The sequence below is a fragment of the Rasamsonia emersonii genome (genome assembly GCF_000968595.1).
Source record: "Rasamsonia emersonii CBS 393.64 chromosome Unknown ctg1118621760003, whole genome shotgun sequence".
Lineage (NCBI taxonomy): Eukaryota > Fungi > Ascomycota > Eurotiomycetes > Eurotiales > Trichocomaceae > Rasamsonia > Rasamsonia emersonii.
In genome coordinates this window covers 43,480-56,928 of record NW_013563284.1, presented here as the reverse complement: position 1 = coordinate 56,928, position 13,449 = coordinate 43,480, and the positions used below count along the sequence as shown (strand labels likewise).

At 50.6% G+C, this 13,449-nt stretch overlaps 4 protein-coding genes across 4 annotated transcripts; 1 reads left to right on the top strand and 3 right to left on the bottom strand.

The window, feature by feature from the left end:
• Nucleotides 1-196: 196 nt before the first annotated feature.
• Nucleotides 197-1,129, bottom strand: T310_1805 (uncharacterized protein; the record flags this gene model as incomplete). Its single annotated transcript, XM_013475311.1, has 1 exon — nucleotides 197-1,129. One exon carries the CDS (start codon nucleotides 1,127-1,129, stop codon nucleotides 197-199), a length of 933 nt encoding a protein of 310 aa, XP_013330765.1.
• A 752-nt stretch (nucleotides 1,130-1,881) lies between these two features.
• T310_1804 (SDA1 domain protein) lies at nucleotides 1,882-4,392 on the bottom strand (the record flags this gene model as incomplete). Its single annotated transcript, XM_013475310.1, has 3 exons — nucleotides 1,882-4,138; nucleotides 4,220-4,255; nucleotides 4,346-4,392. The coding sequence occupies 3 exons, from the start codon at nucleotides 4,390-4,392 to the stop codon at nucleotides 1,882-1,884; spliced, it is 2,340 nt and encodes a 779-aa protein (XP_013330764.1).
• A 585-nt stretch (nucleotides 4,393-4,977) lies between these two features.
• Nucleotides 4,978-5,971, bottom strand: T310_1803 (40S ribosomal protein S5; the record flags this gene model as incomplete). The annotated part of the gene is made up of 4 exons (XM_013475309.1): nucleotides 4,978-5,069; nucleotides 5,126-5,351; nucleotides 5,458-5,641; nucleotides 5,826-5,971. The coding sequence occupies 4 exons, from the start codon at nucleotides 5,969-5,971 to the stop codon at nucleotides 4,978-4,980; spliced, it is 648 nt and encodes a 215-aa protein (XP_013330763.1).
• A 1,227-nt stretch (nucleotides 5,972-7,198) lies between these two features.
• On the top strand, nucleotides 7,199-13,210 carry T310_1802 (AMP binding domain protein; the record flags this gene model as incomplete). Its single annotated transcript, XM_013475308.1, has 7 exons — nucleotides 7,199-7,258; nucleotides 7,344-7,366; nucleotides 7,500-7,650; nucleotides 7,710-11,181; nucleotides 11,251-11,442; nucleotides 11,501-12,104; nucleotides 12,166-13,210. 7 exons carry the CDS (start codon nucleotides 7,199-7,201, stop codon nucleotides 13,208-13,210), a joined length of 5,547 nt encoding a protein of 1,848 aa, XP_013330762.1.
• Between the last annotated feature and the right edge of the window lie 239 nt (nucleotides 13,211-13,449).

Sequence of the window (13,449 nt, the reverse complement as noted above, 5' to 3'; positions counted from 1 at the left end):
ACCGTTCCATGAATCAGTTGCCAATCCGTTCGAACGCTCACAATATAACCGATTTCCCGATATAAATAAATATAGACAGTGAAGGAAGAAAGCTGAAAGAATAAAAAAGACACAATGGTAGTCGAGAGTATGAAAGTCGTGATCATGGATTTATTTTCGCTGAGGGTTTCGTGTGCACGTCGAGGAAGATAGGCTATTAGCCTCCCATCTCCACCTCAACCCCGCCGTCCCACGTATAATCGGCGTCGACCTCCTCTCGTCGTCGCAGGAAGGCAGCTTCCTCGAAATCGTCCATGTTCACGTCGTTCTTGACTGAAGAAGGGTCCTTGTTCTCTTGTTCAGGGGACCTCTTCCCAAGGCTCTGGAAGGAGGAGATCTGTCGTCGCTGCTGTCTGAGTTTGGGCGACAGTATGGCCCGCTGTGACCTCGAAGGTGCAGCTGTCAAGGTTTCGGTGACAGGATTCAAACGAAGCGGATCTTGCCAGATTCCTCCTGCTGTAATAGATCCTCGAAAGGAGGCTGACGAATGGATCAATCCATCATCTCCATTCTCGTCCACATCCTCTAGATCAGAGTCGTAGGAGCGTTTATGAGAGTTGGAGGAAAAGGCCGACGACGCGTTGGATTCTTGACTTTTTGATGGCAGTGAAGACATATCATCGTTATCAGCTGACATATGCGTGCTTCTGTCTTGATATCCTTCTGCAGGACGAGGGAATGTCTGGACCGCTAAGTTGCCGATCTTGTGCATGCCACAGAAGGGTTCCAGTTCGGCGTAGCAGCTGCGAGTCTGAGTGTATCCCCCAGCTGGACTGCCGCCAGACGGGTTGACAGTATGCGACACGGTGTATTCAGTCAATTTCTTCGGCTCGGTCTTGTAGCCTTCCGGAACAGACTTCCGGATCCGCATGCCGACCGTCAGGAGGGAGGACTGGACTTTGGCCGGGAGAGCAGGAGTCGGGGAATGGGTAGGCGAGGAGTAGTTATTGTAAGACAGACCACCGACCTGGTGGTCATTGTCGTCCGATGCATTGGACCCTGCAGAAGCAAAGAAGCTTGTGATCGGGGGTTGGAAACGACGTCGCTTCGAAAGCGGGTCATGGGCCGCAGGCTGGGCGGAGGAGGCCATAGTGACGGACCAGTAAGGTGGCAGGTTGTGGTTCAAGACAGGTGCTTCCGCGATTGATGCGTATCGATAAGCAGCAGCATTGACCGGACTGCAGGTGAGTGCAGGAGGTCAGGCATGCAAAAGCGAGAGGACTGGAGAGAAAGGAATACGCTGGCGAGAACGGGGGGCTGGGCGAAGGCAAGAAAGAGGAGGCTGGTCCGCGCGTAACGACGCGACGACGCGGGGTGAAAAGTGATGGACGCGTGACTGACTGCCAAGCCTATTATTAGACTCGTTTGGGTAAGGGCCAGGGGCTTTCCAGATTAGATCAAGTATTAGGGTTTAGGGTTATATGCGTTGTACCACCTTTCGTAGGAATTATTGAACTACCTGGTACAATACACATCTACGCAGGATAGACCTACGTGGAAGTAAATAATTCAAGTCCCAATAGCTCAGAGACTTATGAAGGAACGTAGCACTGCTGTTTGGCTCTTATCATTACCTATTATGTTAAGGCAGATCGAGATGATCGTATCTCAAGTTATCATTTGTTTGTTTGGCGGAGGGCCGTCACGACGAACTGCAGATAAATACATATGTACAGTACATACATCGACGTGGTAATGACATGTGCACGTCTATTGCGACCCGACAAAGCCCGAACTTACTCGACAATTGAGGTAAAATTTCACCTAAACGCCTTGGAACAAAGCAAAGAGATAACTTCGAACAACTTTTCTTCTGCCAGCAAGCTCACGTAAAACCTACTTTTAACCCCTGTTCCCCAGTCTGCCCCCTCTCTTTTGCCTCTCATGATGCAGCTTCAGCACGCGCCTCGTTTCGACCAGGCTTCGCTTCCCCTTCTTTTTCGCCTTGCCGAGAGTCATCAGGACGTTCTTCTTGCGAGCCTTCTCTCGATTTGTCAAACTCTTGCCCTGCTCTTCCTTTCGCTGCTTCTTCCGGGCCGCTTTACTCTTGAATTCTGAACGATCTGTCTTGTTTTCTTTTGCATGGGCGATCTTCTCTTCACGTGTCATCTTCCCCTTAGAGAGGGCCGCAAATCCCTCAATCTCCTCTGCCGTGAGAGGGTCATCGATGTGCCGGTTGGCATGAGCCTGCGCGGCCTGCTGGACACGCTTGGACTTCGAACCCGGGAGGAGGGAGGTCACCTTAGCCTGAGAACGAAGTTCGGCCAGTTTGGCCAGATCGGCCGGTGTGAGGATCCGAGTCGTAGCAAGCTTACTGACGGATTTCTCTTCCGTTTCCCCTTCTTTTTCCACACCGTTCGCTTGGTTATCGTCATTCTCATTCTCCTCATTCTCAGTCTCCTTCTTGGCTTTCTTGGAGGGCGGCTCATCATCATCGGAGTCGCTGATTTCGATCTCCGCATCGCTCTCCACATCGATCCATCCTCCGGAGTCGTCACTGTCGTCTTCTTCGACCTCCCAATTGGCCCATCCAGCCTCTTCATCTTCGTCTTCGTCCTCATCTTCTGCATCTGATGGCAACCCTTTCTCACGCCTCTTCTTCCTCCGCTCTTCCTCCTTCCACTTTTCCAACAATTCAAGACCTTTAATCTCACCAGGGGCTTCTTCGCCGAAGCGAATCTCTTTTTTCTCCCCTGACTGCAAGCTCATTGCTGCTTCCTTGCCTCTATCACGTGGTTTCAACATCTCTGGGCCCACTTCTCGGTAAAGTGCTAGAAGACTTCTTGCCGCCATCATGACACCCTTGTCCTTACTCTTTCTATACAACACCAAATCCTGTAACAGGGTCTCATTCATGGCCAGAGGCTGGCGCGCACAGATCTCCCGGATCGCATTGAGACCGGCCGATGCAACTTCAGCCGCTGCGGCTTCAGAAACGAATTCATTTGCAATTTTCTGAACCAAAGGCTCGAGGACATCCGGCGGAACTAGGTTATGAGTTGCCTGAGCAAGAGATGCCAGGAACGACGTCACCGATGGCTGTCGCGGAGTGAGGAACTTCTGGAAGTAAGAATAGAGGTGCATGAGAGTCAGCTTGTGTAAGCCGACTAAACGCGATACGAGCTGTAGCACCAGAAGTCTTTGCTCGAGATTGAGCTTGGACTTGGTATTCTGAAGGTGCTTAGAGAACAAATTCTCTGCGAAGCCCTGTGAGTCATGTAGCAGATGCAACGCTGAGAAGTTGAGAATGTGTGGCTGCTTCTTCCTCCTCTCTCTCTTCTTGACCGTTGCAACAGCTTTTTCCACTTGCCGCAGCTTTTTCCCACTCTTCTTATTGACCCCGAGTTGATGCTTCACCCTACCGACATCTATAACATCCTCATCGCTGCTCTCATCTTCCATTTCTTCTCGTTCCTTGTCTCCGCCCAGAAAGAAACGAATGCCGCCTACGATAACCTTTTCGTTATCCGCCAGACTGGCTTCCTTCATGATTTCAACGGCCTTGGCATCCGTCCAGATCTGCCGCTTCCACAGCTCCCTTGTAAGTTTGATTGCCCATAGTCCTTTCGAAGAAGTGCGGTCCGACGTGACCAGATTAAAAAGTACGGTTTGCATTGTCCGGTTGAGCTTGTGATTTGTGGCCTTTGCATTTGAAGCCCGTAGGTCGGAAAGAATTTTTTGGAATAATAATTCGCGCAGGGTTTTGCTGGGCGTGGATACAAGAATAGGGAACAGGGTATTGAGAAGACTACCACCGCAAAGAACCAGGTCAGCGAGCGAACATATCGATACAATAGCAGGTGTGTCATACGTCACGGAATCTATAATATCCTTTTTCCTCAGAAGCACCAGGCTTCCCACGATCTTTTCTCTGAGCTCCGGTTCCAGCAACGTATGATGCTGAGTGAGCATTTCAATCAACTGCTGCGGGAATTCTTTGGTGATATCCGGGTAACAGTCTGCGACGTGCGAAATGAAGTCGATGAGATCGCGGAGCGATATTATACCCGCTTCTGTGCTCGACGACGGCGCCGCCATGAAAATCTCACGGTGGCTCTCATATTGGTAGTATTGGGCGCGGAAGTCCTCCACATAGGATCTGTAGCAGCGAACTGTTCAGTAACCACCGTAAAGGAAATTTACCATACTCAAGAAATGGTTTCGCATAAAGTTGCCTTACTTGGGATCACGCCGTATTTTCTGTTGGAGGTTGGGCCTGTGAAAAAGCACGTCAGCAATCTTTTCATATCGACTGCCCGCAGCTCGGACAACTGCAAGCTTTGGAACTCCAAATGGCAACACTCACAGGTCAGCCTCAACCTTTTCCAACGCACCCAATTTTCTCTTCCCCATTGCTGCTGTAAATTAAGCGGACAGTAATATAAATAGAGAAATCCACTGGGGAGGGAGCCCCAGAAAGAGGAGTGGGTTAAAGAAGATGAGGTGGTGTTCCAACGGGGGTCGAACTTTTTTTAACCCTTCCGCAGCCCGTATCGATAGCGACAAACTTCGACTCCGCCCGATCTTCAATTACCTAATCCAGACATGGCAATGGCAAAAAGAATGCGATTTCTTACATATTTCAGTCTAGCACAGCGGCACAAGAGAATCTTCCAGCCTCATCTAAATACTGAGTTGTGGAGATGGCTACTATTGTATTAGGATAAAACAAAGGGCAAAAAAAGCAGCTGATATCTATCCATTTAATATCCTTCCGACATGGGAATCGAAAGATCTTTTGTATTGATAAGTTTTTTAAGTCTTCATGATCGCATCTCGACTACATTATAGGAAAGCCGACCATTTCTTTTTTTAGGCCCTGCTCCCTCCCGTGACTGTTTCTTAAATATACAGTCTCGCTGCATGCTAGTCGACCAAACTCCATCCACACCCTAATATAGGAAACGAAACAGAGGAACAACGCAACGTAAAACCTCTTTACCGGTTGCTCTTGGCCACACGCTCCAATTCGTCCTTCTTCTTGATGGCGTACGAGTTCGAGCTGCCCTTGGCAGCGTTGATCAGCTCCTCTATAAGCTAGTTAGCATTCCATTAACCCGTAACTAGTCAAGAAATTAAAACTGACCAGCCAGAGCCTCCGCAATGGACTTCACGTTTCTGAACGCAGCCTCTCTCGCTCCGATGGTCAGAAGGGCAATGGCCTGGTTGACACGACGGAGAGGGGAGACATCAACAGCCTGACGACGGACGGTACCGGCGGAACCAATACGAGTGCTGTCTTCACGAGGACCGCAGTTGACGATAGCGTCGACGGCGACCTGGATGGGGTTCTGGTCGGTCATGATGTGGATCTGAAGAAAACGGATATGTTAGAAACATCGCCAGCAGTGAAACTTGGCCATATAAAAATTGTATATCTGACACATAACGAAGCCAAAATGACCACGGGATACGCACAATCTCAAAGGCGTGAGCAACAATGCGGACGGCCATGAGCTTCTTGCCGTTGTTGCGACCGTTCATCATGATCGAGTTGGTGAGACGCTCAATGATCGGGCATTGAGCCTTGCGGAAGCGCTTGGTGGCATATCTGCCAGCGGAGTGCGGGAGGTAGACGGGGGAGCGGATCTGAATGTAGTCGCTGCATTGAGGGTTCTCGAGTCAGCAAATTTGATCCTTAAGTTCCTTCGTTCTTTCACAGTCTGGCCGTTCTTCTGCCACATATCCAACACCGTGCCTTGAACCAAGTATATCTGGTATCCAATATGCACATTGACAACTACCGGTATCAAATTCCCGCACAATGTAGAAAAAGTGGCACGTACGTCAAAGAAATGTCTCTAATCTCGACATCTTCGTAGCTCCACTTGTTGAACAGCTTGATGCTGCCAATCTCCTGCTGGACATCCTTGGGCAGGACCGGGTAGAACCCAGAGGGGTTTTCGACCTCGACTTCGCCGTTGTCGGACATGATGAACGCCGTATACACCTGTTGTCGACGAGGCGAATTCGTGAAGGTGCTGTCGGGGTGGAACGTTGAGCGTCGACGGTATCGAGCGTTGCGGTCGGTCGATTGAAATGTTCGCTGAGCGGGAGGAAATTCGAGGTGCGCCTCGCTTAGCGAGTCCCGTCTGTGTGGGTGGGTTTAGGGTAGACTGGGGCCAATCAATGCGCGCCAGTCAGGTGACACCGCCCTGCGGCTTTTCTCTTTTGGGACTTTCGTACGCAGCGCGTCTCAACTCTTACTACATTTTCCATCGCAGGTTCACGGACTCGACTTGTTCAATTGAACTTTGCGTCGTGTCGGGTCATGTTGCCTTTCTTTATCTCTTCTATTGGTGGCGTAGATAGCCTGGATGGTGTAGCAGTAGAGAGCTATTTCCCTAAAACATGATATGTGCGGCACAGACTTGGGCTTGCAATTTAGGAACCGGCCCTATATTGCGTTCTAGTAGTTGTGGTTAGAAAATATGAAATAGAAATTGTAGACAACAATGGGCGCTATTCTCATGAATTGCTCTCGTTGTTGAGATTGGTTTGGCCATACAGCATGTGCACACTGCTTTATAAAAGGCAGAAAGCGGGGAACTTGGCATGAGGGGTAGACACTTATGCTGAAGGACATTGGTAACAAGATTCAAGATAATAGCAAGCAGTCTGTGTTTCAACCTTCTACTAGTGCATGTTCGCCTTAACGAGGATTGCATGTACAGAGTAGCTATTACAGGAACCTGGTAGGCTTCCCGACATTGGAAACCTTGGACGAACCTAGATTAGTCAGTCAGTACACCACTAAGAAGTCGCGTGACTCCATTTATTAACAGCCATTGCAAGAATCACTAATGCACAGTGTAGGGTCAGCTGCTTTGAGAATGGCATAATTTAGTCATCCAGAAGACAAGGGGGAATACAGAGTAATCGCTGTTCTGCATGGGCAGCCCATCTGACCGGCCCTAGACGCCACACGCGCGGCGGCAACGGCAATGCGCAGCTGACATTCCCGCTCCACAGCGCGACTCAGTCGAAGTGGAGAGAATCCCTCAACTGCTCCAGTGCCAAAAACAGCCCTGTTGCTTCAATCCTCTCAGGCTTCTCTAGGGGCCTCTGTGGGATGAGGACACCTCGGCGCAGTGTCTATTTCTATGCGCTCTCGAATGAAACACCTGACATCGGCTGAATTTGTGGTACACGTGGGACCATGGCGGAAGACAACCCCGAACTGCAGGCTGCTTTGAGGGAGCTAGATCGGGAATTGGAGGTGCGTGAAGACCCCGCATTTGAGAAAAGCTATTCCAATCTGTCTTATTCGGCAGCTTGGCTGACCTTTGTTTTCAATCGATCAGGAAGGTGACATCACTGAGAAAGGGTAAGTAATTCTTCAATGGACCCATTCGTGGCTTCCGAGACAGGACCGAAACGATGGATGCGTTGGTGCACGCAGCGCGACTGCGTGGAATGAAAAGCTAGACTTGCCTGAAGTCTCGCTCACTGTGTCCCAGGTACCAGAAACGGCGCACACTTCTCCTATCGCAGTTCCTTGGACCAAACCACAATGCTGCTCAAGGTTCCGCAGCCAGCTCCCAGAGAGAGCTGGGGCAACGGGACTCTTCAGGTGGATATGAGAGCGTCCCCTCCGGCGCTGAGCGAAGAGTGAGTACACCCCGCTGGGAACATTTTGGGAAGACACAGCTAATGGATGCCGCGAGAAGGACCCCCCGGCCATGCGGGAGCGCGTAGCCTCCACGGCCTCGTACGATTCGCTCTTCCTTCCCAAAACAAGCTCGATGGGCCCAAGCCAGGAGGACTCGAGAACGGCGACATTGGTGAGCCAGAATTATGCGTTCAATCCGCATCATACGTATGACCAGGCAGACCAGACTACTGTTTACGATCAGAGCGGCGGGCCGACTAGACAGTCCACGCTGCTTGATTCGCAAGGCTATTTTTCCGACTTTGCCGGACATCAGAATGATGACTACAGGGACAGCTACGGGGGAGGGTTTCATCGTTATTCGCAGTCGGACGCGTTCTCACCCACCGCAAACATGGCTCCTCCGTTGATGCCTTCTTCCGAGATGTCTCCTGGTGTCATGCTGGATCATCTCTTACCACTCGAGCCCCGAGACGTGCAATTTGAGGTTTACGACCCTCACGACCCCAACACGCTGATGTCTAAGTTCGATAACATCCCGGCGGTTTTGCGACACCGTGCCCGCACACATCCAAAGCAACCGGCTTATTGGGTTTTGGATCAGAAAGGCAAGGAAATCGCATCCATTACCTGGGAGAAGCTTGCGAGTCGCGCGGAGAAGGTTGCTCAGATCATCCGTGACAAGAGCAGCCTCTATCGCGGAGACCGGGTAGCCCTGGTCTACAGAGACACTGAGATTATCGAATTTGCGGTAGCCCTCATGGGCTGTTTTATCGCGGGAGTGGTTGCTGTTCCAATCAACAACCTGGAAGACTATGCGAGCCTTAACGTGATCCTGACATCCACCCAAGCTCACCTGGCTTTGACCACTGAGAACAACCTCAAGAGCTTCCAAAGGGATATTACAGCTCAAAAGCTCAGCTGGCCAAGGGGGGTCGAGTGGTGGAAGACAAACGAATTTGGCAGCTACCATCCCAAGAAAAAGGATGACACACCTCCTCTTGTCGTCCCGGATTTGGCGTACATCGAGTTTTCCCGAGCGCCGACCGGAGATTTACGGGGAGTCGTCATGAGCCACCGGACAATCATGCATCAGATGGCTTGTCTCAGTGCGATCATATCGACCGTGCCGGGGGATTCGAGCAGTCCTCAACAGCAGCAATCGCGAATCTTAACGGGCGGGGGCCATGGCGAAACTATTATGACATATCTAGACCCGAGGCAGAGCATCGGCATGATTTTGGGTGTCTTACTGACTGTCTACGGAGGCCACACTACGGTTTGGCTGGAAGCACGAGCGGTGGAGACTCCTGGTCTGTACGCTCATTTGATCACAAAATACAGAGCCACCATAATGGCCGCAGATTACCCCGGTCTCAAGCGCGTTGCGTACAACTACCAGCAGGATCCCATGGCGACACGCCATTTCAAGAAAAACATGGAGCCTAATTTTGCAAGTGTTAAGCTGTGTCTTATTGATACCCTTACAGTCGATTGCGAGTTCCATGAGATACTAGCGGATAGGTGGCTTAGACCAATGAGAAATCCACGGGCAAGAGAGATTGTGGCCCCGATGTTGTGCCTTCCAGAGCATGGTGGCATGGTGATCAGTGTACGAGACTGGCTGGGTGGCGAAGAGCGAATGGGATGTCCTTTGACCCACGCGCCGGAGCCTGAGGAACCTCCTGAGAAAACTGAAGAGAAGAAGAAGTCAGAGAACAATGATGGCTTCGGTAGCAGTTTGATCGGGGGTACACCGGTAACCGCTCCCAAAGAGAATACGAGAAATGACCTGGCAGAGGTCCTTTTGGACAAGGAGGCTCTCAAAAACAACGAGGTCGTGGTGTTGGCCATGGGAGAAGAAGCCAGGAAACTTGCAGAATCTCGTCCCAACGCGGTCCGAGTTGGCGCTTTCGGGTATCCCATCCCTGATGCTACGCTCGCCATTGTTGATCCAGAAACCAATTTATTGTGCACGCCCAACGTCATAGGCGAAATCTGGGTTGATTCGCCCTCGCTCTCTGGCGGTTTCTGGGCATTACCCAAGCATACGGAGACTATATTCCATGCTCGGCCTTACAAGTTCGAGCCGGGAAACCCTACGCCAGTTTTGGTGGAACCGGAATTTCTTCGTACTGGTCTTCTTGGCTGTGTCATTGAAGGCAAGATATTTGTCCTTGGTCTGTATGAAGATCGCCTTCGACAAAAAGTCGAATGGGTTGAGCACGGGCAAGAAATTGTCGAGCACCGTTATTTCTTCGTGCAGCATCTGATCATCAGCATTATGAGGAACGTCCCGAAAGTTCATGACTGTTCAGCGTTTGATGTCTTCGTCAACGAAGAGCATCTTCCAATTGTGGTGTTGGAGTCTTACGCGGCTTCGACTGCTCCGACAACTTCTGGTGGCCCTCCTCGGCAGTTGGATACAGCACTTCTCGAGTCTTTGGCAGAGAGATGCATGGAAGTCTTGTACCAAGAACACCATCTGCGCGTCTACTGTGTCATGATCACAGCACCCAATACTCTGCCACGGGTCACCAAGAACGGGAGACAAGAGATTGGTAACATGCTGTGTCGCAAGGAGTTTGACAATGGTTCTCTTCCTTGCGTGCACGTTAAATTCGGTGTGGAACGTTCAGTAATGAATTTGCCAGTCGGTGTGGATCCCGTTGGAGGTGTGTGGTCTCCCTCGTCGTCTGCTGCAAGACAAGAGATGCTCGCTATGGAGGAGAAACAATACTCGGGTGTCGATTACCGCGGGGTTGTGATGGATGACCGGACATCCACTCCACTGAACAATTTCACCAATATTGTAGATCTGCTTCAATGGCGAGTGACGAGGCAAGCGGAAGAGCTGGCATATTGCTCCATCGACGGACGCGGTAAGGAAGGCAAAGGAATAACCTGGAAGAAATTCGATAGCAAGGTGGCTGCTGTGGCTACATATCTGAAAAACAAGGTCAAAGTCCGACCTGGGGATCACTTGGTGCTCATGTACACTCACTCCGAAGAGTACGTGTTTGCTGTTCACGCTTGCCTCTGCCTTGGAGCGATTGCCATTCCAATGGCCCCGATCGATCAAAATCGACTTTCGGAGGATGCCCCCGCGTTTCTCCATGTCGTGGGGGATTTCAAGGTGAAAGCAATCATTGTGAACAATGATGTCGACCACGTCTTGAAACAGAAAGCAGTGTCTCAACATATCAAGCAATCTGCGCAGGTTCTCCGAATCGGTGTGCCCGCTATCTATAACACTACCAAACCTCCTAAGCAATCCCACAGTTGCCGGGACCTGGGCTATACGATAAAAGAAGCATGGTTACAGGAAAATCATCCGGCTATCATTTGGACGTACTGGACAGCTGACCAGAGGAGAATCTCAGTTCAACTGAATCATGACACGATCATGGCCATGTGTAAGGTGCAAAAGGAGACTTGTCAAATGACGAGTTCGCGGCCGATACTTGGAAGCGTCCGGAGTACTGTAGGTCTTGGATTCCTGCACACATGTGTGCTTGGATGTTACGTTGGTAAGTAACATGTCTTGTCCACTAGAAAGCTGTTGAGCTAACGACTTGAAGGAGCTCCGACGTATCTAGTCTCTCCTGTTGATTTTGCTCAGAACCCCACGTCGCTTTTTGTAACGCTATCACGATACAAGATCAAGGATACCTACGCTACCAGCCAGATGTTGGACTATGCCATGAGCACCATGGCTGGGAAGGGGTTCCAACTGCAGGAGCTGAAAAACTTGATGATTTCAACGGATGGCAGGCCACATTGCGATATGTGTAAGTTACCCTTTACATTCCCTTGATCTCTTTTCTCTTACTCACATTCTTGGCACAGACCAGAAAGTCCGTCTGCATTTTGCTGCCGCAAGCCTCGACAGAACAGCAATCAACACCATCTACTCCCATGTTCTGAACCCGATGATCACATCCCGGTCATATATGTGTATTGAGCCTATTGAGCTCTGGCTGGATCTGCGGGCCTTGCGCCGTGGGCTCGTCTATCCCGTGGACCCAGACGTCGATCCCATGGCGCTTCGCGTCCAGGATTCGGGTATGGTTCCTGTCAACACTCAGATTTCCATTGTTAATCCAGAAACCTGCACACTCTGCCGCGTGGGTGAGTATGGAGAAATCTGGGTGCAGTCAGACGCTTGCGCCAAGTCATTCTATGGCAGTAAGCAGGAGTTCGATATGGAACGATTCAACGGCAGGGTTGTCGACGGAGATCCCACTGTACGATATGTTCGGACCGGCGACCTTGGATTCCTCCATACAGTTACCCGACCGATCGGCCCCGGCGGTCAGCCTGTAGAGATGCAGGTGTTGTTTGTCTTGGGAGGCATCGGAGAAACGTTCGAAGTCAACGGGTTGAACCATTTCCCTATTGATATTGAAAATACTGTCGAGAAGTGTCACCGGAATATTGTTCCTGGAGGATGGTAAGTAACATCGTCTAAGTGTATGTTCCATTCCTCGTCTCGACTGACCTATCTTTCATAGCGCTGTCTTCCAGGCAGGTGGCCTGGTCGTCGTTCTTGTTGAGGTCACGCGGAAGGCGTATTTGGCTTCTATGGTGCCCGTCATTGTCAACGCCATTCTCAACGAACATCAGGTTGTAGCTGACATCGTGGCGTTCGTTTCGCACGGAGACTTCCCTCGGTCACGCCTTGGTGAGAAACAGCGAGGTAAAATATTAGGCTCCTGGGTGACCAAGAAGATGCGGACGATAGCCCAATTCAGCATACGCGACGCAGATCGAACCGACGGACACATGTCAGAACCCCAGCCCCGCATGAGCAGAGGCTCCAAGACTGGAAGCGTCATGGGCAATAGTCTTCGACAGTCGGCTCTCGCGCCCGAAAACGAATCTACGTCGCGCTCGCAAGCCCCTGTGAAAGAAGAAAACAGGAACGAGATTGCTGCCGAACCATCTCAGACACATGAAGATGAAGAAGAGATGCACTATCAGGAGATTCTCAACACTCCTGGCTACGACTTATCGGCTGCTTTGGCTGGTTCAGATATGAAGTCCGAACACGTGGATAGCGCAGACTTGCCGAGTCCTTCCCCACTGAAAGTGAGGAACACGGACGGCAGCGCTGATAGTCCTTCTACGGTTGTCACTCCAAGTCAGGGATTCGACTTTGGTGAAAACTTCCCGCACAAACCACAGACTGGCGATTATCAGTCATCGTCCACAGCCGTTCCGTCGTTTGAGGTTGTACCTCCTTCAACTTCCGCGTCACAGGGTTCACAGGGTTCACAGGGTGATGCTCCTCCTCCACTGCAAATTCGCAAGGGGCGCGATTCTCTTCCCAGCCAGCAACGGCGTTTAAGTAGTCTTCAAGCTGGTATCAACTCGCTAAACATCTCGGAAAATCCCCCGCAGCAACAACGACATGAATCTCAATCTGGGCCGAGCATACATGAAGATAATAATGAAGAGGATTGGCCGCAGGAGGCGCTTCTCTACCAGTCTCGTCTAGGGGTAAATGACACTCCTGAGGCGAACGGAAATTCTAGCAAACCGAATGCTGCGTTTTAGTTGGTACGACAGAAGTGATGATGTCTTTAAAAAAAAAGGCCATGCCTTTTTAACGAATCCAAGCTTTACCAGGGGAGGTTGATCGAGTGGAATGTAGCATGATATATCCTGCCAGCTGCTTGTTGATGGAATCAGGGAGTTGTGTTGTTCTGATGTAATTGAATTTGTATGGGCTCAGAATTCTTTGGTTGGCTCTTGCTATTCCCTGTTTTGGTTGTTTATAATGCCTACCCATGAAT